We start from the raw sequence: 26,344 nt of genomic DNA on the forward strand, positions 1-26,344 counted from the left end.
TTTGTTCCGCTTCGGAGCAGGATGTGGAGACTGACTATCAGAGGTGAGTTGTGGGTCTGGAGATGGATCCGAGGTTGATCTGACAGTGTTCTTAGGGAAGTTAAGTGAACAGATTGCATTCAGTGGTCCTGAGGAGGTAGAAATAGAGGCTTGCAGTGGCGATCGATAGGCTATTTGGAAGATGACAGGTCAGAATCAGCAAGGATCAACCTTATAGAGATGTCCTGAACTGAGTTGGGGAGGAGGAGCATCTATCTCCGGCTTAGATGCAGGACACCTTCACTAGAGCTTTGATTCAGGTGGCAGGCGTATAAGAAGGCTGGGGGGAACGTCTGAGAACGGGATGTTCCTAAGGCAAGCGGGAGGAGGCTGGAGTGTCAGTCGGGTAGGTATCTGGGGAAGATGCAGCTGCTACAGTCTGAACCTGTCTGTACCTGCCACAAGAGGGAGGGCAGCAGGCAGAGTTCCCAGAAGGCCAACCCAGCCAGAGGGAAAGGGGGTGAGACTGGGAATGGGAACACACAGGGTTTAGGGAGGTTGGAGGCAAGGGTGAAAGGCAGGGTTAAGAGTGGTAGGATTGGATCCAGAAACTTTGAGGAAAGGAGGGCATTTCTAGCTTCTGTCGGGAAGTTGGGGCTTGATGGCTAACTCAGGTGCTGGAATTTTAGGTTTGTTCCTATTGCGAGCCCCAGCGATGTCTGCCTTCCATCTGTGAAAAGCTGGTTGCAATTGCCATGATGCTCTAGTTCAAGGCTAAGTGAAAGATGGGTGCCAGCACCCTAGTCTTTGGGTTCTGTGGTCCTGCTTTGAGGAAAGATGTAGGATCTCTGGGTCCACCAGAGACAATCTTCTTGCTTTGAATCTAACATGCTGGGATCCTACTGTACTTCTATAACAGAAAGCCTGATTCTTAGGTTGAGCTCCTCCTCTCCTCTTTCAGGTTTCTTCCCTGGGGAAGAGACATACTATAAACAAGGGCCAGCACTGAGCTCCATCCATGCGAGCGCCCCCTTTGTCCTTCAGGCCCACCTGCCCACACTGTCTTTCCAGGTCTCCCGAGTTAGGTGGAACTCAGATGAGGGATTGCTTACTATGGGAGTCAGCTGGCTAGAGGGTGGGGTGACCTTGCAGCCCATTGTGTGGGGCAAATTCATTATTGATGAGCCCTGCACCCCAGGCTACTAATGAGTCCAGGCCGGCTGCCCTAATTGATGTCAAGAAACTTGAGACCCCCAGATCATCTTCCCGATTGCCAGCTGCCTCTCCTGAGCCCCTTCCCCCTCTGACATCTCCAGCCGCTCTGTTTACTTCTTTCAGTCCTCCTTTCCATTTCCACAAACTCAGGCAAGGAGAGGGTTCAGGTGGCTGATCTCTACAGACACCATGCTCCTCTGGATTGCTCAAGCCTCAGAGTGGGAGACACATTCTATCTGTAGGGTAGGGTGGTTGAGGAGAGGCAGCTCAGCTCAGAAACAGACATAGAAGAATCAAAGTAAGCTCAGAGATGGTACTAGATCACACCCATGGCATGCCTGAGCCCAAGGAGTTCCTTAATTAGAGGGAGATCTGGTCAGTCTCTTCAGAAGCAAAGGTATCTACCATATAATGACATACTCATGACACCAGCCCTAAGTACCAGCCCACTACTCTTCACCATATCCTCATTACAGTGGGAGACATTTTAAATTCAATCCCTGGAGTTGGTGTTAACCTTTTCCAATAGTGTCTCCCCATTGAGAGTTCTTGCTATCATTGGACATATTGGGTGCTTCTCTGACTCACTGTGTTTCTGCTGCCTCAGTCCCTTTTCCTTCCTGGGTTCTGGGAAGACACCCCTTAGGTATAGGATTTTAAGACCTTAGACTGGTGTGTGGTTCAGGTAGAGGAATATTTGAAGGTGCCAGAAATCTGAGTTAATAGTAATAGCCCTGTTGATGAGGAGAGTTGGATCTCATGCTTCCTTGCCACAAATCCCCAGAAATTTGTGGCTATGCTGCCCTCTGGTGGTAAAATCCTAGTCTAGTGTGTCATAACCGTCTTTACCTTATTCAGCCTTTTGCACATCAGGACAGACCTTGAGAAGAGGATCCTGGGTCTACCTCATGTTACAAGATTTCTCTTCGAAGACCTGAGCTCTCTAGCATGTTGGTTAAAAATAAGGGATTTCACAGTCAGGCAATACTGAGTGTGGCTTGTTCTGCTATACAGTGTGACCTTGGACAGTTATATAAGCTCCAGACCTCAGTGTTTCCTGGTATAGATGGGGTTAATAGTACAATCACAGGATTGCTACACTTACAATGCAAGTCAACAACCTGAGATCAGATCCCTAGAACACACATAAAAGCCTGACACAACAGCATATACATTTAATATCTCATTGTACTCAGGAGACTCAGGAGAATTGCCAGGCTAGCTAGCTTGTGTTCAGCAGTAAACAAGAGACTCTTTCTCAAGATAGAAAGTGAGGACCAACATTCTAATTCAAGTTTGTCTTCTGACTTCCACATAAATACAAGCGTACACACATACACAGGAAGAAAAATTAGATGAGATCATGTATGTGATCTTAGTGCCCTTCATCCTGTCCTTGCATTGTCACACAATAGCAATTGCAACACAAAACCCCAGAGGACTGGTGATTAAAGGCACTTGTCACTAAGCCTAATAATCTGAATTTGATTATTTTTCTCTTTTCTTTTTTGAGACAGGTTTTTTCTGTGTAGCCCTGGCTGTCCTGGAACTTGCTCTGTAGACCTTGGCTGGCCTTAACTGCCTCTGGCTCCCTAGTATTGGGATTAAAGGCATGTGTCACTCTCTGCCTGGCATGAGTTCACTTGGTGGAAGAAAACTAAGTTCTACAAGTTGTCTTCTGAACTCCACTTCATGCTGTGTGGCATGTTGCCTCTCCCACACACAAACTGTGCAAACAACAACAACAAAAAGCCTAATGGGCTTTCCTTTCACTTTATTTTTCCTGATTTAAGGGAAGCCCAGGTGTTGTACCATCTTTTCTCACCTTTCATAGGGACCTCTCTCTGCATATTTCATAATTTTCAACCACAAAGAGAAGAGATTTCTCTTTTCTCTTGGTGGTAGGTAAGCCCCCTCCTAGTGGGAGCTGGATGAAGAACAACAAAGGAGTCAACACCCCCCCCACCCCCTTTCTTTTGGTTTTTCAAGACAAGATTTCTGTGTAGCCTTGGTTGTCCTGGAACTCACTCTGTAGACCAGGCTGTCCTCAAACTCAGATCTCCACCTGCCTTTGCCTCCGAAGTGCTTGGATTAAAGGCAACAACCATCTGATGCCTTTCGGTCCCTCTATTTTCTTTTTCTCTCCCTCCGGTCTTAAGTAGCCCAGGCAGGCCTTAAACTTACTATTCAGTGTGTAGCTAAGGATGACCTTGAACTTATCCTCATGGCCCATCTCCAGAATTCTGGAATTATAAGCATGTGCCACCATATCTCATTCTCTTCCTTTGTCTTTTAATGACCTAGACGTTTCTGGGGTAGGGGAAATAACACTCCTGGTTTCTAGTGGAAATAGGCCCATGGGAGACAGACATTTCCCTTTTGGCCTACTTTCTGGGTCTAGGATGGGTTTGGAGAGTAGGGTGAAAGGACAGACTGCAACTTTGGTCAGTGGGGGCAGTGGGTGGGGTTTATTGCACTTGCAACAGAGTTTAAATAAGTTGGGGGGGTTCTGGGGGAGAGGGGAGGGTTGGCTAGGGAGGGAGGGGCAGCGTCAGTGCAGCTGTGGGCAGAACCCAGGTCATACAGGCCTGGGGCTTCCCGTTCTCTGGGGAATGAGTGAGCCTGTTTGACCAGGCTGAGGTTCCAGGTCTGTTTGCCACTGTGTCCTGGTTAGGGTCCTGGGCAATTCCTGACTTGTCCTAAGTCAGAGATAAATAGGACCCTAGGCCCAGGTTTGCAGCTGACCCAAATGCCATCTTGGGTCTGCTAGCATAGGTTCTTAGAATCTGAGACTGGGCTCCAGATCAATCCCAGGCCCCAGACTGGGTCTGGCTCCATTCTCATTCTGACTTCCATGGATCTGGGTCTGGGCCAGCATTGACCTCTGTTTGGGATTTGTCCTGAGCTGGTCCTGCAGCACCATCCATGGTTAGTGTTCTTTATTGGCCTTCCAGGATAGGGGCTGTTGGAGTTGTCAGGTCTTACTCCCCAAGTCTCAGGCTCTTAGCTGCAGGCTTCCTTTGGTTCTCTGGCAAGACCAAAGATGCATCTTTGCAGGCAGTAATCAGACGGGAAGTCCTGGTGGCATGCCCAGCCCAGAGAACCATGACTGGATTCCCTAATTAGGGCTCCAAGTTGATTTCAGAAAAGTCTCCAAAATGCAAAGGCTGAAGAAAGGCTGGAGCTTCTGTCCCTGGACCTGAGGCCCCCATCCATGAGAGGGCATGTGTAAACGAGGGTCCTTCACAGTGCATGGGGAGGGGGAAGGATCCACAAGCTTCTTGCACCCCAGCTCTGGCCCTTCAAGTATGTCTCTGGACTAGGGAGAAGAGCTTCTCCCTAGCCCTCAGCACCTTCAGGAAGTGCCTAGTCCCTCCCTGTTGGAAGGTAGTGGACTGGCTCTTCAGGATCAGAAGTCTGAGATCAGGAGGGCTCAGGCATCTGAGGTGGCTGGAGGCTTGAGCTGAGCTTTTTCCATGGCTGTGCCATAGGGGAGGGAGCGTTTGAAGAAGCCAAGCTGATGAGAAAAGAGAGGTACGATTAGAGATCATATTCTCCCCAACCATGGATCCAGGGGAATGAAGAGTCTCCTGCCTCTATCTTCCCCACCTTGCCAAAGTGGCTTCATTCAGATACTTTTCCAAGGGGTCCAATAGACGTGGGAGATCTAAAATCAGGGCATTATTATGGGACAATCATTTATCAGAGTTTTAAAATGATACTAGTTAAGCCAGGAAGGGTAAACAAGTTCAACTCAACAAGTGACACATCTGAGCCTCGAAGTGACTGCCACCTGTAGGATAACATCACTTATTCTTAGATAGATGTTGGAAGAAACAACAGCACAAATGCCATCATGTATTTGCCATCTGCAGTTTTGCAATATGGGCAAACTTATTCTGAGACAGGAGGTCTCTTTGTAAACTGGAGGCTGCAGACTGAAGGGAGGGGTCTAAAAGGAAAAGAGAAGACGGGGTGTGAGTAGCTAGGGCAGAGATGGGGGCCTGTTCTGGAAAACAGATCTGAGGGTGGCCTCTTTGATTCTACTGGGTAAAAGGCAGAGTTGGACAGGTGGGAAGCCAAGTCCAGGCTTGGCATGACTGACCTTGTAGAGGACATAGATGAGCAGACCTAGGAGCAAGAGGCCAAAAAGGATGGCTAGAATGATGATCCACAACGGGACCCCATTGCTGCCTTCTGCCTTGGTCCACTGCACGGCTGTGGCCACCTGTGGACAAGGCAATGACACTGAGAACCAGTAAATTCTTCCTGCCCTATTCCCAGTTACCTCCGTCTGTTGGATCTGTACCCAACTCTCATTTTTAGCTAATAGCATTCTGAACTTAAGAGTCTGAAGTGCAGCCAGGCAGTGGTGGTGCACGCCTTTAATCCCAGCACTTGGGAGTCAGAGGCAGGCGGATTTCTGAGTTCGAGGACAGCCTAGTCTACAGAGTGAGTTCCAGGATAGCCAGGACTACACAGAGAAACCCTGTCTCGAAAAACAAAACAAAACAAAACAAAACAAAACAAAACAAAACAAAACAAAACAAAACAAAACAAAAGAGTCTGAAGTGCACAAGTGTCTCTGCGGTCACATCTGTTGTTTTCTCCACCCAGACTCTTCCTTTCTGGAGCAGTCTAGTTAATTTCTTCAGTCCTCAGCTTGTACACCACTTCTTCCAGAAGTCCTTCCTGACTCTGTGAGACTGGGTTCAGGTATTCCTATGACATGTTTCCATAGACTGTCTTGCCACATGCACACTGATGTCACTGCCCTCTAGGCTGTGAACTCCAGAGCACAGACATGTGTTAATCTGGCCAATCACTTTATCTCTGGACCTACAAAGTCAGAAAATATTTGCACAAAGCAAGACCAGCCTCTGTCTATGTCCTCATCCTGCTTCTGACATTCTTGAGCTTGCCTTCTTTGATCCAGACCTCTGACCTTGAACTCACCTGAAGTTTCTTTTGGGGCAGTTGCCGAGGCAGGATTTGGTAGGGCATCTTCAGGGCTTCATATACAGCTTCACACTGAAGGCTAAATGGCTGGTATTCCCGCTGTGGGTGGAGAAAGGTGGTCAGGTCAACCCCTGTGGGATCTAGAGGACACAGGGCTTCCCTACAGTCTATCCCAGGATGCAATCTTTCTCTATTATGGACTCACTCTCTCTGATTATCTAGATATTCCTTATGAGAAAGAATAAATGTAAAATTGTGTAATTATAGCTAAATAATGCATAACCAAATAACTACACGTTCAATATATATATATATTTTTAATGATTAATATGGGTTAACATTCAGGACCGTGGTTGGTCTATAATGTGTATTCAATAAATGATGGCTTTTTTCTCTCCCTGCTTCTGCTTGTCTGTTCACTATGGATTCAATTTGCCCCCTAGTCTCTTAAGTATTTTAAAAAATTAGCTGGGTGATGGTGACACACGCCTTTAATCTTAGCACTCAGGAGGCAGAGGCTGGCAGATCTGAGTTCCAGACCAGGCTAGTCTACAGAGCAAGTTCCAGGACAGCCAGGGCTACACAGAGAAACTCTTCTTGAAAAACAAACAAACAAACAAACAAACAAACAAAAATTATACTTTTTGTGTGTGAGCGTGTATATATGTGTACATATGTGCTTGTGTGTTATATGTGTATGTACACATGCCAGTGCACATGTTTGATGACACATCTGTGGAGGTCAGAGGACAACTTTCATAAGTCAGTTTTTGTCTCCCATCTTGTTGAGGTTGGGTCTCTCTTGTTTCTTCCCCTGTACTGAATACTCTAGGCTAGCTAAGCCACAGAACTCAGCTTTGTCCTTGGGTCCCAGAAATTAGACTCAAGTGGTCAGGCTTGCAGACCAGTTCATTTACGCACTGAACCATCTCCCCAATCCTCATTTCTTTTTTCTTACTTAATTTTAAACATTTATCCATTCATTCATTTGAGAGAAAGAGAGACAGAGAGACAGAGACAGAGAAAGACACACTCTGTGTGTGTGTGTGTGTGTGTGTGTGTGTGTGTGTGTGTGTGTGTGTGTATGTATGTTTGGTCATGGACATGCCAAGGTTTGCCTAAGGAAGTCAGAGGACAGCTAGAGGGAATCAAGCCTCTCATTCTGTCATGTGCATTCTAGAGATCAAACTCAGGTTGTTAGGCTTGGAGGTGGGGACCTTTACCCACTCACTGAGCCATCTCATACTCCTTCTTTTCTTTCTGTTTACCTTTTCTCTTCTTTCTTTCATATATGCATGCATGGTGTGTGTGGGTGCAAGTGTGGGTGGGTCAGAGGCTGATGTCAGGTATACATTTAGACAGGCTCTCTCATTGAACCTAGAACCCAGAGCTCACCATCTTGTTTCAACTGGTTGGCTTACCATGGGGATTCCATGTTTTTGCCTCCTGTGTGCTGGGATTACATATGGGTTGCTGCCATACCAGCTAGGCATTCATTTAATGTGGATGCTGAAGATCTGAAGTCTGGTCTTCATGTTTGCATCTCTTCAGCCCTACCCACTCTGGTCTTTATACCTATGGATTGGGTATGCTAGTTATACACTTTACCACTGACCAGTGACCTACATCCCCACCCCCTCTACGGTTTTTCTTTTTGTATGTTTAGTTATTTATTGTTTTTGTTGTTGTTTTGACATATAGTCTCACTATGTAGTCCTGATTGGCCTGGAACTGGAACTCACTTATGAAGACCAGGTTGGCCTCAGACTCAGAGCTCCACTAGCCTCTGCTTCCTGCGTGCTCTGATTAAAGGTTAGCAAGTGTCAGCATGCTCACCTTGTTCTACTGTTTTTCCATCAGGGCCAGAAAGGGAAGTAGTTGCTCCTACTGTGGTCAAGAGGTGGCGCCAAGGACACACAACTAGTCTAAACCAAGGTGAGTGAGTGAGGTGACCTGTAGTGTGTGTGTGTGTGTGTGTGTGTGTGTGTGTGTGTGTGTGTGTGTTTTCAGTTACCAAAGCAGAGGTGGAAGGGAAGACAGCAGGGGGAAAGAACAGGGTCAGGGTCAGTCCTGCTAGGACCAAAGGTTGGGGTTCAGGCTGCATAAAGCCTCCTAACCTGCAAGAAGGTCTTGGCCCAGACTCGGAAATGTAGCTGCAGACTCCGGCTCTCTTGACGGTGCAGTGGCCCAAACTCACAGCGCAGCCTGAAACACTTGGCTTCAGGGCATTTCTGGCAAGAAAGATGTCTGAGTCCACATTTCTCCCCTGGTGACCCTGAGAAGTCAAACAGGTGTCCAACACTTGGGACAAACTTTCTTCCCTGCAGTGACTTACCAGGACTTGTGTTCCTGAGGCGGTAGAACTCCTCCCTGGAGCCTCTCGTTTCTGCAGGTGGTGTGAAGTCTCTGGATCCAACTGGAAGAAGAGACATTCTTAGCTGCACCTCCTGCTTCATTATAACACCTAAGTCAGCCTGAACCTATGTTCCAGAACCAGGGACCCGATTCTGCCTCTGTCCTTGTGTTCAGTTAACCCACCTATTGCCAAGAGCAAAGTGTACCTTGCTCTGCACCATGTAGGAGATGTGTAAAGAAATCATTAAGTCTTTCCTGCCTAAGGGCCTTTGTATTGGCTGTTACCTCTATTGGGAATGTTTGTCCCTTGTCTTAGAGGGAGGCCTCAGCTTTGTCTTTCAGGTTTCAGTTGAACCATTGCTTGTTTATTTAGCAGTGCTGGGATTGAACCTAGAGCCTTGGGCATGGTAGGCAAGTGTTCCACCTGGCTAATGACTACCTCTTCAAGAGCTATCATAAGTCAGCTTTGTATCCCACAGCATATCTCACAGGTCCTCTTGCCTGTCTTTTTTTTTTTTTTTTCCTCCAAGAATTCTTACTTTGAGGCTTTGGTTTTCCCAGAACTCAGTTTACAGACCAGACTGGCCTTTAATTTGTGGTTGTTCTCCTGTTCCAGCCTCTTTTAAGGGCTGGTGATTAAGGTTACTGGTGTGACCATCATGCCTGGGTAGCTTTACACTTTCATTGCTTTCCACCCATCTCCTTTGTCACCCAGGGTCTCAAGTAAATAGCTGAGAATAATCTTGAACTTCTGATCCTCTTGCTTCACTTCACAAGTACTGGGATTATAGGTGTATGCCACCATACCAGGCCTCCGCACTTTTCTTTGTTTCTTTTCACTTTTCGAGACAGGGTTTCACTGTGCAAATCCTGGCTGTCCTGGAACTCACTCTGTAGCCTAGGCTAGCTTCAAACTCAGAAATCTTCCTGCCTTTGTCTCCGAGTGCTGGGATTAAAGGCATACACCACCACAACCCAGTTTCTTTTTACTTCTTATTGTCTACCAGCCTTCATTAGATGCAAGTTTCAGGAGTGTGGGGACCTTGTGAGTTTCATTTGGTGTGGGGTTTTTCCTAGGTCTAACAATGTTCACTTTAACACTTACTTCATTAAATGCTGTTTACAAACAAATATACTCTCGAAGAGGGCCGGAGGTCTCATAGAATGAGGTGGTGTAGATCTGATAGCACACCACGAGAGAAGGAAGACTACTTCAGAGCAAAGGACACACATGTAGTAGATGTGGATCTTTTTTCTCCTTCCAGATCTTGAAGTGCCTGTATCTTCCCACCACTTCCAATAGCCTCCAGGCAACCTTTCCCAGCCCCATAGCCCATTGCTCCACCTCATGATGACCAGGTCCTCACCTCCAGGCCCTGTGAGTTGGGGGTGTAGTTGGAAGTGCAGTTGCTGAGTCCTGTCACCTTGGTCACATAGAGGAGCTGTTGGCCTTCCAGAGCCTGGGGACAGCTGATCTCCAGTACACCCTGGCTGATGGAGCTGGGTCCCTGGTTGATGAGCTGAGGGGGAAGAGCACACTTTGAGGAAGGGAAAGCTGGTTTGACATGCAAGCCTGGGTCACCACCCATACATAGTGCATCAGTCTGAGAACTGAAAGAACATCCAAGGGCAGCAATAAAGTCCGCCTGAGCCATCACTTTTGAGACAAGGTCTCACTTTGTAATCCATGCTTGTCTGAGACTCATAGCAATCCTCCTAAAACATCTTTCCTTTGTAAGGCAATGGACCAGCGTGTCCCTCTTCTGGACGTCTCTCATAGGTCCTCAGTATTCTCCAGGCTACCCACTCTTATTCTCTTCACTTCACCCGGCTCCTAGGTACTGCCATTTATATTTATACTGGCTCCTTCTTTCTTTCCCTTCCTGTGGCTAAACACCTATGGCTTATCTCCTAACCCTCCTCACCTCATAGACATGGTGGACAGCTGGGCCCAAATCTCCCTCCTTCTGAGGCTGGTCTTGAGGATCCCAGTCGCTGACTGGGAAAATCACAGCTTCAGGCTTGGAGACACTGAGGGGGAGGATGGTTTAGACAAAAGGGACCAACGTGTCCTTCTCTGGAAGTCCACCACCCTTCCTTCTAAAGGCCCCTTTCTGCCTGGGCACTGACCCGTTAAGGGAGACCTGGGCTTGAGCCTCCACCGAGAGTGGGAAGGAGACCACGTTGCTTTGTGAGTTGTTCAGGTTCTTGCTGTGGGATGGAGGCAAGAGCAAAGCAGTTTGACAAGAATCCCCAGGCTCTGCCACCTGCCCCATCTTCCCTTCTTTCACTCTCAACTTAGCCCCAGTCCAAGTCCCTACCTGAGGATCTGGAAGTCAAACTGGATGGTTTTCTTTGTGTCTTGAAGATGAGGAACTGTGAACCGAAGGCCACCCCAGAGCTGTGCAACAATCAGGGAGGATAAAGGGGCTGTTAGATAGAGTGTCTACCTATGTGCTAGGGCCCATCTTGTGCTTTCTCCTAGCCTTCCTCTTCTACCTCTCACTTACACTGGTGCCTGCCTTCATGGGGTTGCCCAGGTCACACACCAGCTGGCGGCTCTGGTTCACAGCAAAGTAGTCACAGCTCAGGCTGGAGAAGTTCTGGGGATAGGCAGGCATAGGCCAGTCAGGCTTTGGCACCCCTCTGAAGGGGATTACCACTGAAGCCCCACTTGAGAGTCCCTTCTCACCCCTGGGTGTCTGACAAGTCCTGAGTACTCAGCCTCCAGAGGGGCTGTGACCCGAAGCTCAGCTTCATAGGCGCCACCCTCACCCATATTTTGGGCATGGAATGTCAGGTTCAGTGCGTTCTTGTCACCCAGGTACACATGTTTCTTCTCCCTGGAGGGGCACACAGGGTAAGGACACCGAGGAATGAATCCATAAACCAGGGCAGTGGGGCATGGTGATAACACAGTGGGACTGGCCCTGTTGACTGGGCCCCAGCTCTGGCAGGCATAAGGCAAGATGCTGCAAGCTAAGTACTGTGTTTAACTTGTCTAGAGCTAGAGAAATGAATGCTCCCTGTAGACAAACCCAAACCCAGAGATGCTCACGGACCTCACAAGGCCACACAGCTAGAGTGTCCCTGTCTCTTTGTCATCCTCACCCATACACATCCAGCTGCAGGTCAGGCACACAGATATTGTCTTCACCACAGTCCAGCAAGATCTGGGCCTGGGGAGTGGAACAGCCGTGAGAGAGGTTCTACCACCCCATTCCCAGGGCCCCACCTCAGAGGCCAGGCCTGTCTTCTCAAGTTCTTTCCTTACCTTGTCCTCTATCCGGCTTTTGCTCTGGTAGTGTAGGACTGGCCGGAGGCCATGGCTGTCCATGGGGGCTTTGGGATCCAAGGAGAAGTTGAGGGCAATGTGAATTGGGGAGAGTTTGTCTCTGAATTCTGATTCATTCTAGGGCCAGCGGAGAGAATTCACGGCATCAGAGATTCTGGGACCTCAGTGACCCTGCTTCTTAGCCTTGCTTCTCCCTTTATCTGCTCAGGGCCCAAATCTGACCTCATTGCTCTGAGGTCCTAGGCACCTGGTATCTGGCTCTTCTGACAGAAAGGCTTCTTCTTTAGCCTCCCCCAACCCTCAGGCTCTTCAGGGGGAATCTCCCAATCAGCCATCTAGCCACATGCACACACACACACACACACACACACACACACACACACGCATGCACACATACCCACCACCATCACCACCACTACCACCACTGCCACCAAAATCCTTTGTTTTATATGGCCATCTACACAGGCCAGGCCACCCTCATCCTCAGGCCATACCCTGAGGTAGATCTTCATTTCCCTGCAGTCTTCCCGAGCCCCATTCTGGATAAGCAGGGTCTGGGTAAGGGTGGCCTGCTTGGAAGCCAGGAACAGTGCCCGCCTGACCCCTCCCTTCTGCTTCTGCCAGTCCAGTTGGAGTTCCACCTCGAAGCCTGTGGCCAGGAAATACAGTGTCAGTCTATTTTTCTTACCTGTTCACCTCAGTCCTTCTGTCCCACCCCATGGCTGCCACATTCAGCAGCTTCTCTCACCTATAGAGTTGGGGACATGTTTTCCAGAGGCATTGAGGCAGAAGCTAAGGTTGATGCTGGAGAAAGACAGAGGAGAAAGTACTGAGTGTAACTGGAACTGGCCTCCTACCTGCCTCAGGAAGACCCAGACTAGGACACCCCTGTTTGTCCCTTCCTGAGGCAGACATGGCCCCCCTACCCACTGGCAGGTACAGATCTCTGCAGGCTCCTGGCTCAGCTCACCAGGATACAGGGTTTCCTTCCAGGCTGCAGCTGCGCTCCTCTGGGTTGAACATGGAGGGAAAGATGGTGAGAGATGCACTGGCAGATATGATGGGCCGACCCCTGCCAAGAGTGGATGTGGGGTTAAGTAGAATTAAGGCTGGGCACCTGCTCCAGAACCCCAGTTCCCTCTGTACTGATGGTCCCAGTCTTAGTTTTAAAGGGAAAACTAGTTGCCCAGGCTGCCTCAGTCTCCCTGAGTTCATACCTGTACACCAGAGCCTTGTCCGCACCAAAGGATCCAACGATTAAATCTGTAGAAAGTCAAAAGACCGCCCTTTACAGCAAGCCTCAAATCAGGATTGCAATCATCCAATGATTTCGAATTTCAAGGCTCAGAGGCCTGAGCAAGGGGACTGCACCATCTGGTGGCAGCTGCTTAGAATTGCATCCTGAAGCTTGAATTCTAAGATGAAGGGCAATGGACACAACTTACCAGGGTATCCATTGCCATCCAGATCTCGTCCTCCTCGAAGGGCAGAGCCAAAGAAGTCTGGGGTATGACCAGCTGCCCACAGAGGCTGCAAAACCTGGGAAGGTTTAGTGCTCAGTCCTTCTGGGCCTCCAGGGAATATAAATACAACTCCCTGCTGGGCTTCCCCACTAAACGGAGCCCCAATGGCGACATCTGCAAGACACAGCACACATTATTCAGGTTAGGAGGTTAGGAGTCCAAATCACTATCAAAAAAACTAACCAACCAACCAACCAAACAAACAAACAAAAAAACCAAACCTGAAAAACAACAACAACAACAACAACAACAACAACAACAACAACAACAAAACCCAAACCCATCAGGATCCTATTTTTTTCCCATCTACCCATTAATTCCTGTTCGAATCTCTTTAAACCCCAATACCCTTGAAAAGTCAGGAGGGCCTGGTAGTTTAGTTGACAGAAACCTTCCCACTAAGTTCCTGACCAACTAGCATCCTCCCAACTCAGCCTCAGCCCCCTGGGCCACCATACTTACCATTGTAGCCGTCTTGGTCCAGGTCCCCCAGGGGTGTCAAAGAGCTGCCAAATCTGCCGAACTCCTCTTGGCCAGTGAGAGTGAGGGTGGGTGTGGGCTCTATGCCCTCTGGGTGCTGCAGGTAGATGTAGACCCTGCCCACCTCCTGAGGTCTCCCATCAGGGGTCCGCTCCATGAGCAGGGGTGCCCCTACCAGCAGGTCGTCTAGCCTGGGGAAAAGGGAAGACCCAAACATCTTGACAACCCTTGTCTTGCTATAATTAATTGCCCTTGTGGAGGAACTCCAGGCATTCTGGATCCCCAGGTACCCTGAGGGCTCTGATGTAGCATCCAGCCCTCTTCTTGCCCTGACCAAGGAGAAGGCAAGCATGAATTAGAGTCTAGAAAAAAATACCCTGAGGGAGCAGTCTGCCTGCATTGTCCCATCCCCTGATCAGGTCTGGAAGATGCAACCTTCCCATCACTCACCCATCTCCGTTGGTATCGGTGGCAGCCACGGCATAGCCAAAGTAGGAGGCCATCTGTGGAGACAAAGGGCAGCACAGAGTCAGAACAAGGTTGGTTCAGTAAACAGGATCAAGAGAGGCTGTAAGTGGACATTCAGAGGCTCCAGGGAAGGTGGGAAGTGTGACACTATTGGTGGGGGGCTGCAGTCAATGAGGGTATCCTCACCTGTTCTCCTGAGACATTGTAGAGGGAGTGGATGTCTGAGCCATTAAGGACGGTGACCTGAAGATGAAGATAAAGACTTATAGGTCCTAGATGCCCCATGTCTGAAGGTCGGGGACACGTGGGACAAGCATTCCTCAGGAATAACTTAGCACTCGTCTGACTCCTTTCCAACGTGCCCTCCTTCCACCTACAGGCTTTCTCTACCCCTTTGGTGTTTTGCATTCTTCCTCCATATCCTTTATGGATTTTCATCCCTACCCACTAGATGCTAGCCACCAGACTATCAGATCAGTGGGACCCGGAGCATGGTCTTTGGTCTTTGCCTTTCAGAAATGAAAGAAGAGCTTAGCAGGCAGCAGGCAAACGATAATTGCTACTGGATACACACTGGGGCTTCAAATCCAACAGATTCAGAACTCTAGCCACCCCTCATCCACCAGAGTCTGTAAGGCACTCACATCTCTGCTATCTCCTCTTAGCCATTGACCCAGCAGACCTCCAAGTCTCTTGGATCTTGCTCTCTGCCCACTGTTCTGCTGAGATCTGGTATGAGCCTTCCCAGGACTGGCTGGAATGTGTCTCGGGTTTTCCCTACTGGCACTGATACCAGAGAGCAGATGGAGGACTGTGATTCCCACCTGTACACCCCAGGGGCCCCTGCAGCCACCGTGAGTTCCTCTGTCTTGGCCAGCCCTCTAAAGCTCTGGTGTCTGGCCCCACTGCCTGTGCTTGTTCAACCCTCCCTTATGCTTCTCATTCTCTTTTACCTTATGAAGCTGCAAACTAGTCCCAGTCCCATATTCTCTGTGTTCTTCATGCCTGTGCCTGGGACTCCCTCTTGTCCCATCTGTGTGGAACCCTTACAGAACCTTCTCTGAGGCACCCTCTCTGGAAGGAGGTTACTGCTTTCTTAAAATGTGCTGTTATCTTGATTGCTTTTCTGTAACTTCCGATTCAGAAAGAGCATGAGATTTGGAATATGATAGATATTAAATATTTATCCAGCTGCTCCAAAGTAACACAGTTGGTATTTTAGGAAAACAGTTTTCTTATGTGCAAACTGTCAAGATTGTTCTTCACCCCACAGTCCCGTAGTGGGGAAGGGAACACCATCATGCATGGACAGTGCCTGGAACCTTGAGAGGCTCACAAACAGTGGCTTCATCAAGATTAAAGCTGTGCGTTTTATCCCACCTATTTGACTAGAAGAGCCTTAAGAGATGGGATAAGATGTCTTCATCTCATTTCTCACCTTGCCTTAATAAATGTTGTTAATTGAGCGACCGTGTGTGGCACTTGTCATGGTCTAATAATAGCTGGTGGCTGCACACGGTCTAACAATTTACAAGTGCTTTCATTCCCCTCACAAGTGCCTTGTGAGGTCAGAACTATTATTACCCCATTGTACATCGAAGAAGCAGCTTAGAGCGGTCAAGCAGGGGACAGTGTAGCAATAAAAGAACAGATTAATTTATCCAGAGTCACTGCCAGAATTTGAACCTAAGTCTGATTCACACATTTCCTTCCCTTGAACCAGATTTCAAAAATCCCATGTGTTCTCCCAGAACCTATGCTCTGATCTCTTTTCTTGATGTCCCCAACAAACTGCCACACAAGGCTCTGCACTTAGCCTGGGTGAGAGGCAGAGGGTGGTGGGCAGGGGCTTACATAGCCATAGGTGAGATTCCCTTTGGGCACGCCAGCAACGAAGTCTGCAAAGAGAAGAGAGACTGATGGACAGAGGTGAGGACAGGGCGGACTCAGAATGTTGTTTTGGGCTTTCTCTCCAGCCCCCACTTTGGCCTGAAGACTCACTTACCTTCTGTGTCATCACCACTGAATTCACCCACAGCCACAGAGTATCCTGGGAACAGAGTGTGTGATGTTAGCATTGCCTCCTTGGGGACCCCTATTCTCTGGCCCTCAATCCCTTCATTGTCAGCCTGTACACAAGTATGGCAGCAGAGCTGGTGGCACTGAGTGGGAGAAGCAGGGAAGCTGAGTGAGGATAGAGGCCCCTGATTTCCCCTCCCATTCTCTCCCCACCTGCTTGCCTACCCAAGTAGCTGTCATCATAGACGGAGCTGGCCTGGCGGGTCTGCAGCTGCCCCTGAACAGGGTTGATGAGGTACTCTGGGTAATAGGACTCTGAGATCTGCTCTTGAGTGGCAGACAGGATCTGGCCTGGAAGGGGAGAAGGGTAATGGGTAGGGGGAGGTCACACTTTGGGGAGAGTGAGTAGGATTTTAGAAGTATGGATCAAAGCTGGCCAGTGGTAACACATTCATTTAATCCCAGTTGGGAGGCAAGTGGATCTCTGAGTTCAAGCCCAGCCTGGTCTACAAAGTGAATTCTACATAAAGAAACCCTGTCTTGAAAAAACAAAACAAAATAAAACAACAAACAAACAAAAATGAAAAGAAAGGGAAAAAAAATAGAAAAGAAAGAAAAAGTTTGGATTAAGGAAAGGATGTGGCACCAAGGCCCAAAGAGAGCAGAGGAAGGGCTTACCTTGCCAGAAGTAGCTCCCAGGTCCACCTAGGACCACACGGCCAGTCTATGGGGAAGTACAGGGAAGAGGGATGATCACACCATCTGGTTCTGATCCTAGATCCTCACTTACTGCCTTCCCTCCCCGATCACCTCACCTTGGTGAACTCAGCACTGAAGCCCCCTTGGCAGTAACCCTGCCCTGCTGCACTGCCAAAATCTGTGAGGGAAGAAGACAATGAGATGAGCTAGCAGCACACTGGTGGGCTGACAGGGAAGAGAGGCAAGAGCAAGAAAGGAGACTGGTCAAGAGTCTCCTGAGCAGTCTTGAAAATATGTATCAATGCCTGGGGACCATGAAGAGAAAGCCTCAAGCGCCTGACACCCTCCCATGGAGAAGGCACAGTGGTTCACTACACTCTGGCCCCTACCTGAGCGGCAAGGTGCATACTCCAGAATCCGGGTGAAGTTTTCTGTGGAGAGGTAGCAGGTGCCCACTGGGTCACTCTGTGGGTCCTTTTCTGTGCGCCAGCTATACAGTGGAGCGCATGCCTGGGAGGGCCCGGGGCAGGGGGGGGTGTTTATATTTAGCTTAGTAAGACGACCACCCCCCACCCCCAGCCAGGCCTGGCCCTCTCTACCACAGCTTAATCCTTAGCTACCACACCCCTGAGCCCACCCATGCCTCACCAAGATGGAGGAGCCATGGGCCCGAACCGTTGCTCCAAACCACTGCAAGGACTTGTACTCCACGGGCTCCTCTCCCTTGTCACTGGACATTGAGGATTCCAGGATCCGGGAGCCTTGGGGAAATTGAAAGTGGACTGTCGCACTGGTTCTCAGGAACCTAGCCTTGGCCTAGGATACTCAGCATTTCTAGACCCTGAGTTCCACTGGGACAGGGGTATGGAAGGAGTTTTAGACTCCTTTGTGTGACTGGACTTGACTGGTTCTTGCTCTCCTTATACACACACACAGACACACACACATCCACAGAAACATACACACACACACATTCATAGAAACACACACATATACACACACACTCATATACACACATACATCCACAGAAACAGACACACATCCACTCACAGAAACATACACACTCATACACTCACACATCCACAGAATCACATACACTCCCTCTTACCCCCCCTGCCCCCCCCCCCCCACGCCCCCAGCTTCCCAAATTGTCTCCTTGGCTCCTCCTCTGACTTTCTCACAACTGGAACAAGACACTTTCATTGTGGTGCTGGGGAAGACTGGCCAAGTCCCATGGCTAATCTCTGTCTGTAGCCAGCCCTGTCTCTAATGGCCTCTCCTTTTGCCTCCACACTAGACTTTCCTTTCTGTCTCTTTCCAAGTCTAAACTCTGCCCTCTGCAGCACTGCCTTTCTTGTTCTTCTTACTCTCCACCTGTCTCTCAGTCTTTTTGTTTGTTTGTTTAAGACAAGTGTCTTACAATGTAGCCCGGGCTGGTCTTGAACTTCTGGCACTCTTTTTCTTTCTGCCTTAGCATCCTGTGCCCTCGGGCTTTTAAAGTCAGCCTTAGGACTTGAGGCTGTAACTCAGCACTGTTTACTATGCATAAAACTTTGGGTTCAATGCCTAGCGCCCCTGCAGAAATTAGCTGGCCTCCACATTTTTACGCTTACTTCTTGCCCTCTTATCTCTGAGGACAGACTGCCTGAGTTCATAGCCTTGCTTTTTTACTAGCTGGGTGACTTAACCTCTGCTTCCTCCCTCACAGGATGGGAATACTAATACTTCATACAGTTGCTGCAGGATTAAGTGAGCCAAGGCACTCTCGGTAGTGCCTAGCATGGAGTAAAAGCTCTCTGAGTGCTAGTTGAACAGCCTCAGCTTCCTTAGGTCCATCTGCCTGAAGGCCAAGCTCCCTGGGGGCAGTGGCTGAATCACAGTGTGCCCAGTGTGCACTGTCACTTAACTTAGGAGCAGAACTCTGCAGCCTCCTCTGCCTTTGTCTGCATTATGGCCCTGGCCTCCCAGAGCTGTGGGTGATTCAGTGGAAATGAGAGCCACATGTTTCTGAATCATGCCCGCCCTTCTTGGGCTGGGCTGGGAACATGGAGCGAGTGCCATGGGGGAGCCCACAGCTAGGAGCTGGAGCACCAGAACTCCTGCTGGAGGAGCACTTGGTCCTGGTGCTAAAGTTGCACCCCTCACAGCAGGATCCCCAGACCCAACCCCCAAACTGCAGGCCCATTCACCCACCCACTTAAGCTAGGCCCCTCCCTGAACTCTTCCAGCCTACCTTTGCTGTCAAATTGAATGGTGGTGCACTGGATAGGACTGGTGCCCCAGGGACACACATAGACAGCACCACCTTGCAGTACACCTGGCTGGCTAGTGTTAGCCTTGGGTGCCCCAACCAGCACACTGACTCTGTGGAGGGGAAAGGAGAAGTGGATTAGGATGGGTCCTATTTCCAGGTCAGTGTCTGGAGGCAGGATGCACCCAGACCTTTGGGCCAAGAATGGGGGTGGGGTAGATGTCCCTCGGGTTGTATTTATATCTCGGAAGATGCCACAGATGCCAGAGGCAGGGGCTGGAGTCAGGCATTCCCCATGTGCTGCTGTCACTAACTCTGCTCCTCCCCTCCTCCTGTACTCCTACCTTCTTCCCCTACTACTAGAGAAGAGAAACCAGAGTCAGTTCCTGGAAAGGGAAAAGAAGACTAGGGTCTGGACTCTGGCTTTTTCGTCTCTTCCATCTACTTGCTAAGGTTAGATGTCCAGCCCAACTGGGGCTGTAGCCCAGGAAAAGAGGATGTGTTTGGCACATGCAAGGCCCTAAGTACCAGGCTAAGAAATGATACCAAATGCAATGTGAGACCTTTGTTTGAAAGTGGATTAATATGTGTGTGTGTGTGTGTGTTTCTTTGTGTAGCTCTGGCTATCTGGAACTCGATCCTTAGACCAGGCTGGCCTTGAAGTCACAGAGATCCCCCTGCCTCTGCCTTCCAAGTCCAGGATTAAAGGTGTGTGCCACTACTGCCCAACTAAAAAATATATATTTAAGGGACAATTTAGCTCCAGAATCCCAGTCTCCTGCAGAGCCTCAGGGCCCTCACCTATTTTGTACCCTTTCTTCCCAAGCCAAATTTTCTCCCCTGGCTGGAACTCAGGCAACTGGCCACTTAAGTATTGGGGCATGTTGGAGGAAAATGTGAGTCTCAGAAATCAGGACTATGAAAACAGGCCACTTACTGGGCCTGGCTTGCCCCACCCTGTGGTCCATAGTGGACCTCACCTTCCTAGCTGGGGTTCTGACACACTCATACCTCTTTCCCACAAATCAGCCCCAGAAAATTTAACTCAAATGTTGTTCTTTTGGATCCTCTTCCTGGATACACATGTCTGAGATGGGGTCTTCCAAGGGATGGCTCCTGGCATTCTTCCTCTAGCAGCTCTGGTCCTTTGCCTCTGGGGTCTCCACACAGTTCCCCTCTATTAGTCCTGGTCCCTGGTCTCCAGGCCCTCCATAGAGCCTTCTTCTCTCCTGGCACTCTCCTTAGGATCTCCTGCAATGACTGCATCTGGCAGTCTGGGCAGCTTTCCTTGGCACCCCAGCTCTGGGCCAGTGTCCCTGCCAGCCTTGGCCTCTGCTCTTCTCCCCTGCTGTCACTGGCAATGCTCCTCACACTCCGCCTGTCCCCAGCACTGCTTGCTCTCCTGATTTAGATTCCCAGGTTCCCTCCTATCTTCTTTACTTTTTAACTTATTTATTCATTTAATATATAGGGCTATTTTGCCTGTATGTATGTTTATGTGCCGTGTGGGTACTTGGTTCCAGAGGAGACCAGAAGAAGGCACTGGATCCACTGGGACTGGAGGTAGTCATGAGCAGCCATGTAGGTACTAGGAATAGAACCCTGGTCTTCTGAAGAGCAGCCAATGTTCTTAACTGCTTCTTTCTTTTTTCTTTCTTTCTTTCTTTTTTTTTTTTTTTTCTTTTTCTTTTTTGACACAGGGTTTTTTTCTGTGTAGCCCTGGCTGTCCTGGAACTCACTCTGTACACCAGACTGACCCTTGACTCAGATCTGCCTGCCTCTGCCTCCCAAGTGCTAGGATTAAGGCTTGTGTCACCTTTGGCTTCTTCTTTCTTGATCTCAGATCGTAGGCCTCTTCACCCCTCATGGTTTCTGTACCCTCTCAGCTTTCAACATTCCCAACACTCAACCTTTTTCTTGCAAGTGGCTGTTCCTCAGTTTTTATCACTAGAAATGAGGGCCCAAAAGGGGACTTATCGTAAAGATGGATGTCTTCTGAGAGTCATGCTGAGAGGGAAGGGGTCTAAGAGCAGTGAGGAAGGCAGTCCCCAGGACACCAGGGGAGTATGGGTGGAGTGTGAGAGGACAGGCGAGAATAGAGAAGGCAGGGGTCCAGAGGAGCAGGATGGGGACAGACAGGAGGTGCTTTAAGATATAGAGTGGAGAGAGGAGGTGCCAGCTTTGGTTACCCTGGGGACAGGAAATGTTTACTGCCTGTGGCTTCCGGTCAGTTTTCAACCTCTCACTTCTCCATTTGTCTCCCACCTCTCAGGCATTAAAGCCAATTAGAGGTTTGACACACCACTCCACCAGCCTAGTGACTTTCAGGTGAGAATGTTGGGAAAAATGAGAAGCTGCAGACCCAGAGCAGGGGTGGGGAGGGAGCAAGGGGTGTGGTCCTTGTGTAGCTTGGGCTGCTGGGCTGCTACAGAGAACTTGGCCACAGCTGCTAGCTCCACAAGAGTGAGGGCAGAGCACAGGAACCAGACCTGCTGCACCGGAGCCGAGAGCTCTGGTTCTTGCCCTAGCTCAACACAGGCTTGGGTTTCCTCTCTTCCTCTGGGTTCTATCAGGATACCCGAATTTCTCCCATACTGCCTGCATTCGTGGAGAAACTGAGAAAAAAGCGTTTGTCAGTCCTTTCAAAGCTTGTGAAGGCTGTAGGCCTGTAGGCCAGGGGCATATCTGTTCACCATGTGAAGGTTTGGGGATCCCAGAATGCAAACAGGGGACATGGATCCAGATCAGACCCCCTGATCCATGACTTCTACCTAAGGCTTTAGTGTTGTGTCCATTTTAGTAGTCATTCTGGCACCCACACATGTTAGGTGAGGTGCCTGTGCCAAGATTGCCATGTAAGCCTTTTATCCTTATTCTCTTCCTACCTGCTGCTTCCTAAATCCTACAGCAATAGAATCCTCATAGTAACTCAAGGGTACCAAGGGAGGGTCACTTGGGTTATTTTCAATATTGCAGAAAGCCTAACGGCAATCATGCATTTACCTGATAAGGTATCACAGACTAATTAAAACTGCAAGTGCATTTGCTTTTGGCTAGTATTATAACAGCTTGCATGAGGAACTTGGTTATCTCAGGCTGGTCAGAAGCTCTGATCGGCAGCTATAGATACTTTTGGTTCATAACAGATGAAAAGACCATTAGTTATCTCCCACTGGATGCAGCTTAGACTCTGTTGGAGTCCATACTTGGCATCATTTCTCTTGAAACTTCAGAGTTTGGAGGTTCTAGTTAGTCTTTTGAGACCATCTAGAAGCTATTGCACAGAACACCCACTGACTTTAGGACTAATGTAGATGCCCTCTGAGTGCTGCATGCAGTAAAGGAAGGGCCACTTCAGTTCTGACATCCCTCCACAAGTCCTCAAACTGCTGCCCTAGTCTTATGGCAAGTCACACCCATCCAGGGTTGCTCAGAATCTTTCCCAGGATGTGAACTGAAGCCTGGAGTCCTGTAATGTCATTTCCTAGGCTAGTATTCTGTTCTGCCCCATTGCCAAAACATCCCCTGCTCTCTTCACTATCTTCCTAGCCAGGCTTCTGATTAACCAAGCCCTTGTTCAATATTCAGTTACTGTTTGACTCCCTTGGCTTGACAAGGTCAGGGTAGAGAGCATCAGATGGGTCAGGGCCCAGCTCCCACAATCCTACCTCACTCCTGGCCAGGTCAGAGGTGGACACTGCTTTTGGAACCCCATGTACATCCCAACGGGAGACATCTGGTTGGTTGAGTAAGAGCTGCCTCCAGCAGACTGGTCCATTTAAAAGTCACTTTCCCTCCTCTAGCTTTCTTTCTCAAAGATGAGTTGCTTTTGAGTGATTCCTAAGCTAACTTCTAAATTTCTATGATTTCTGAAGCTATAATACTTTCTCTGCTCAACACAGATTTTTAAAAAATAATACAACGAGAAATGAATGCAAAAATTTATGGGATATGTGAGGAAACTATTATAACTATCACAGTCATCAGCAAGTACTACAAGCTTGTAAGGACTAAGGATGTAGCCCCGCAGGTGGACCGCTTGCCAAGCATGCACAAAGGCCCTGGGTTCAATCTCCATAAACTGGGCGTGGTGGAGGGAGTGACAGAGCCTACCTACAATCCCAGCACTCTAGATAGGATCAGAGGTTCAAGGTCATCTTTGGCTACACAGTTTGAGGCCAGCCTTGGAATGAATGAATGAATGAATGAATACAAGTAAGAAAGGGAGGGAGACTTAAAATAAGAATGAGGAGGGTGTCAGGGAAGAGCATCAGAATCAGGAATTCCCCCACAAAACTTATGCCTTGAGTATGTTTCTTAACCTCTGTGGGCAGGCATCTTTTAGATATTGTCTCATTCAGTCCTAAGAATAAGTTAGGCATCATGTTCAAGAGAAGGATGAACTGCCAGGTTTAAGAACTTGCCCAAGCCCCAGCTCTTTAGTGAACAGTAAGCACTCACACCCAGAGCTGCCTGGCTTCAGGCTTCTTCACCTCTTTATGTCTCTGTAACCTCTGTAGAGGTTCACCCTGTTCTCTTCGTTATTCAACATGAGAAGTGATGCAGGAGAAACAAAAAAATACCAAGACCACAGCCACCAAAGGGGCTGAGGTTTTCTTCATGAAATGTGTGTGTGTGTGTGGGGGGGGGGGAGTCTAATACACACAGGTGCTGGGAGGGATGTCATGAAATGTGTGTGTGTGTGTGTGTGTGTGTGTGTGTAGTCTAATACACACAGGTGCTGGGAGGGATGTCATAAGGAAGGAGAATGCCCTAGAGCTGGCTTATGCCCAGAGCAAAGGGGAGGGAGGGAGGGAGTAAAATGTGAGCTGGACACCTGGGTTCTCTTGAGGAATGAAGAGGCTGGGTCTTGTTTTAGAAGATACCTCGGGGACTAAAGGATCAGGCCAGGGGTCACCAGGAGTGCAAAGTCCATCAGATATTTTAAAAGAGAACTGACAGTTTTGTGTGGGGTGGAGTGACACTCTGATGGGGGGGAAAGACCCTATATCCCCTCCATCCCCTCTGCTCCATTAGGGTAGTGGTAAGAAGTTTGGGGGACCCTGGCAGAGGCTCCAGGATAGGGTGATAAAATGAGGTTTTGGGCAAGAGGCCAGGGTGTGGGGTGGGGGTTGGGTGGGGACCTTGAAAAGCTCAAACTCAACGGCTGTGGCCTAGTTATCTTTCTGTTTTTCTATCCCTAAGTCTCTCAGATAAAGTAAAAAAAACCTGTCCCTTCTCCAACCAAATTAGCCAGAGTTAACCCCACCCCAGTCCCCTAATTAAATAACAGCTAAAATCAGATGTCTTCTGACAAAGGTCCTAGCAAGCCCTAAGATTCCAGGGTTGATTCCATGGGCAGAGAGAGGCTTAGAGCTAGGAGGTGGAGAAACACCTACTGCTGTCACCATAGGGGTTCAGAAATCTGGCATCTGGGGTTCCTTAGCCCAGCAGTTGGGACTGTCACTTTTCTCTTACTTCCCAACCTCCTCTCCTTATTTAAACAAACATGTTTGTTTCAATGTGGTCTCTAACTCTGGTTTCCCCAAGCCTGTGGGCACCAGTCTAGGTCTGCTTATTACCCGGAAATAAGGATTCTCCATAGAGATTTTCAGGAACCTTCCTTTTGATGCTCTTGGGCCCAGAGAGTCTATGTCTTCCCAGCTTCCGACCCTCGTCCCAGAAGTCTGAGTCTTAGTTCTACTACAGCCGACAAGCTACAGGAAATCAGCTTTTCTCTTCCTCCCAAGAGCTGGAGCAAGAGGGAAACCTCCCACCCCCCTTCAGGCGCGCGCACTCACACCCCTCCCGACACATCCGTGCACCGCCCTGGGCTGATCCCGCCTCTAGCCCCAGTACCCCCAGTGCCAGGGTCCAGGGATTCTCCCCAAGTTCTTGGATCTCCTCGCCTGAAGAGATTAGGGGTGGGATACAATTCAGGAGACTGGGGAGAAAGGGGGAGGGAGCCTCCGTCCTCCTCCCGGGTCTTTCCCGAGTCTGAGTTGATGGGGGAGGGGAGGATGAGACTGGCCCCCACGTAACCTTCCGACCCCCTCAGTCTGTCTTCCCTCTTACTGCACACGCTCACCCAGCTCCAACCCTCTCAATGGCCCCACGGAAAACCTCGAGGTTCTTTCACTGTCCTCTAAGGCCCTGCCCGGCCTCCGCGCCCACCTCGACTCCCACCCGCCACAGGTCTCCCACAGCCCACAGATCGCCAGAGACCCTAGACTTTCTGCGCCCTTTCCTCCCGGTTGGCCCCTAGACCCTGCCTGTACTTCTCCAGCTTCTAGATTCGAGTCCTCTCCTCATGCCACACAAGTTTCGACACCGATCTCACACTCCACGTCGGCCACGGTCACTCCCTGCTGCAGCGCGGGCCCCCAATTTTAGCTTGGGCCCCCAACTCAAGTCTTAGTCCTTCCAAACTCCGCCCTCCAACTCAAGTCCTGGTCGCCTCCAGTCCTCGGCGAGCCCCCAGTCTCCAGGTGGCCCCCTGCCCGCTTCCCGCCTCCAACCTTGCCACTCACCCGTCCCTTCCCGGCCGGTAAAACTCCACGGAGAAGCCAAAGAGGGATCCCGGGGGCCCGGAGAGCACTGCCGGGGCCTCCGCGTCTAGGTTGAAGCCCCCAACCTGGAGTGGTGGCGGCCACAGTAGCAGCAGCAGCGGCAGTAGCGGCGGTAGGCGTCGGGGCCCCCAGCGCAGCAGCGCCGCGTGGAGAGGAGATCGTGGTGACCGTGGCGTCCAGTTCCCCATAGCGCCCGCTCTTCCCTGTCCTGGGGCCACCGACCCGGAGCCGCTTCCTAAACCTCCCAGAGGCGAATGACTCAACGCGGGGAGGAGTTTGCCAAACTCCCGGCTGGGCCCTCCCCCCGGCCGCCGGGCCGGCTGGCGGGGGGGCATTCCTGGGTCCTGGGGACGCTGAGGCCGCGCCCCGCACCCCGAAGGGGCGTGGGGGGCCGCACCTCTGCACCCCTGGCTCGGGCCCCAGCTGGAGGCTGGTGGTCTGGCCTGGCTCAGACTGGGCGGGCTTGGGTTCTTTGCCCTCCTCTCCGCTTCCCCCTCCTTCCTCCCCCTCCTTTCCAGATGTACAACGTAAA

The 26,344-nt window shown here is 49.8% G+C and overlaps 1 protein-coding gene across 1 annotated transcript; it reads right to left on the reverse strand.

Moving 5' to 3' along the window:
- Nucleotides 1-3,189: 3,189 nt before the first annotated feature.
- On the reverse strand, nt 3,190-26,220 carry Itga5 (integrin subunit alpha 5). The gene is made up of 30 exons (XM_034516606.2): nt 25,774-26,220; nt 19,226-19,356; nt 17,641-17,753; nt 17,382-17,502; nt 17,109-17,170; nt 16,972-17,017; nt 16,519-16,644; nt 16,280-16,324; nt 16,129-16,172; nt 14,461-14,517; nt 14,257-14,309; nt 13,789-13,997; nt 13,249-13,440; nt 13,021-13,066; nt 12,774-12,875; nt 12,552-12,607; nt 12,298-12,452; nt 11,783-11,920; nt 11,620-11,687; nt 11,201-11,351; nt 11,019-11,111; nt 10,830-10,909; nt 10,639-10,719; nt 10,434-10,539; nt 9,876-10,028; nt 8,489-8,569; nt 8,271-8,384; nt 6,151-6,252; nt 5,300-5,422; nt 3,190-4,711 (listed from the first exon to the last, which is right to left on the reverse strand). Exons 1-30 carry the CDS (start codon nt 26,145-26,147, stop codon nt 4,628-4,630), a joined length of 3,306 nt encoding a protein of 1,101 aa, XP_034372497.1. The 5' UTR covers nt 26,148-26,220; the 3' UTR covers nt 3,190-4,627.
- Nucleotides 26,221-26,344: the final 124 nt, after the last annotated feature.

The sequence above is a fragment of the Arvicanthis niloticus genome, chromosome 13 (assembly GCF_011762505.2).
Source record: "Arvicanthis niloticus isolate mArvNil1 chromosome 13, mArvNil1.pat.X, whole genome shotgun sequence".
NCBI classification, from domain to species: domain Eukaryota; kingdom Metazoa; phylum Chordata; class Mammalia; order Rodentia; family Muridae; genus Arvicanthis; species Arvicanthis niloticus.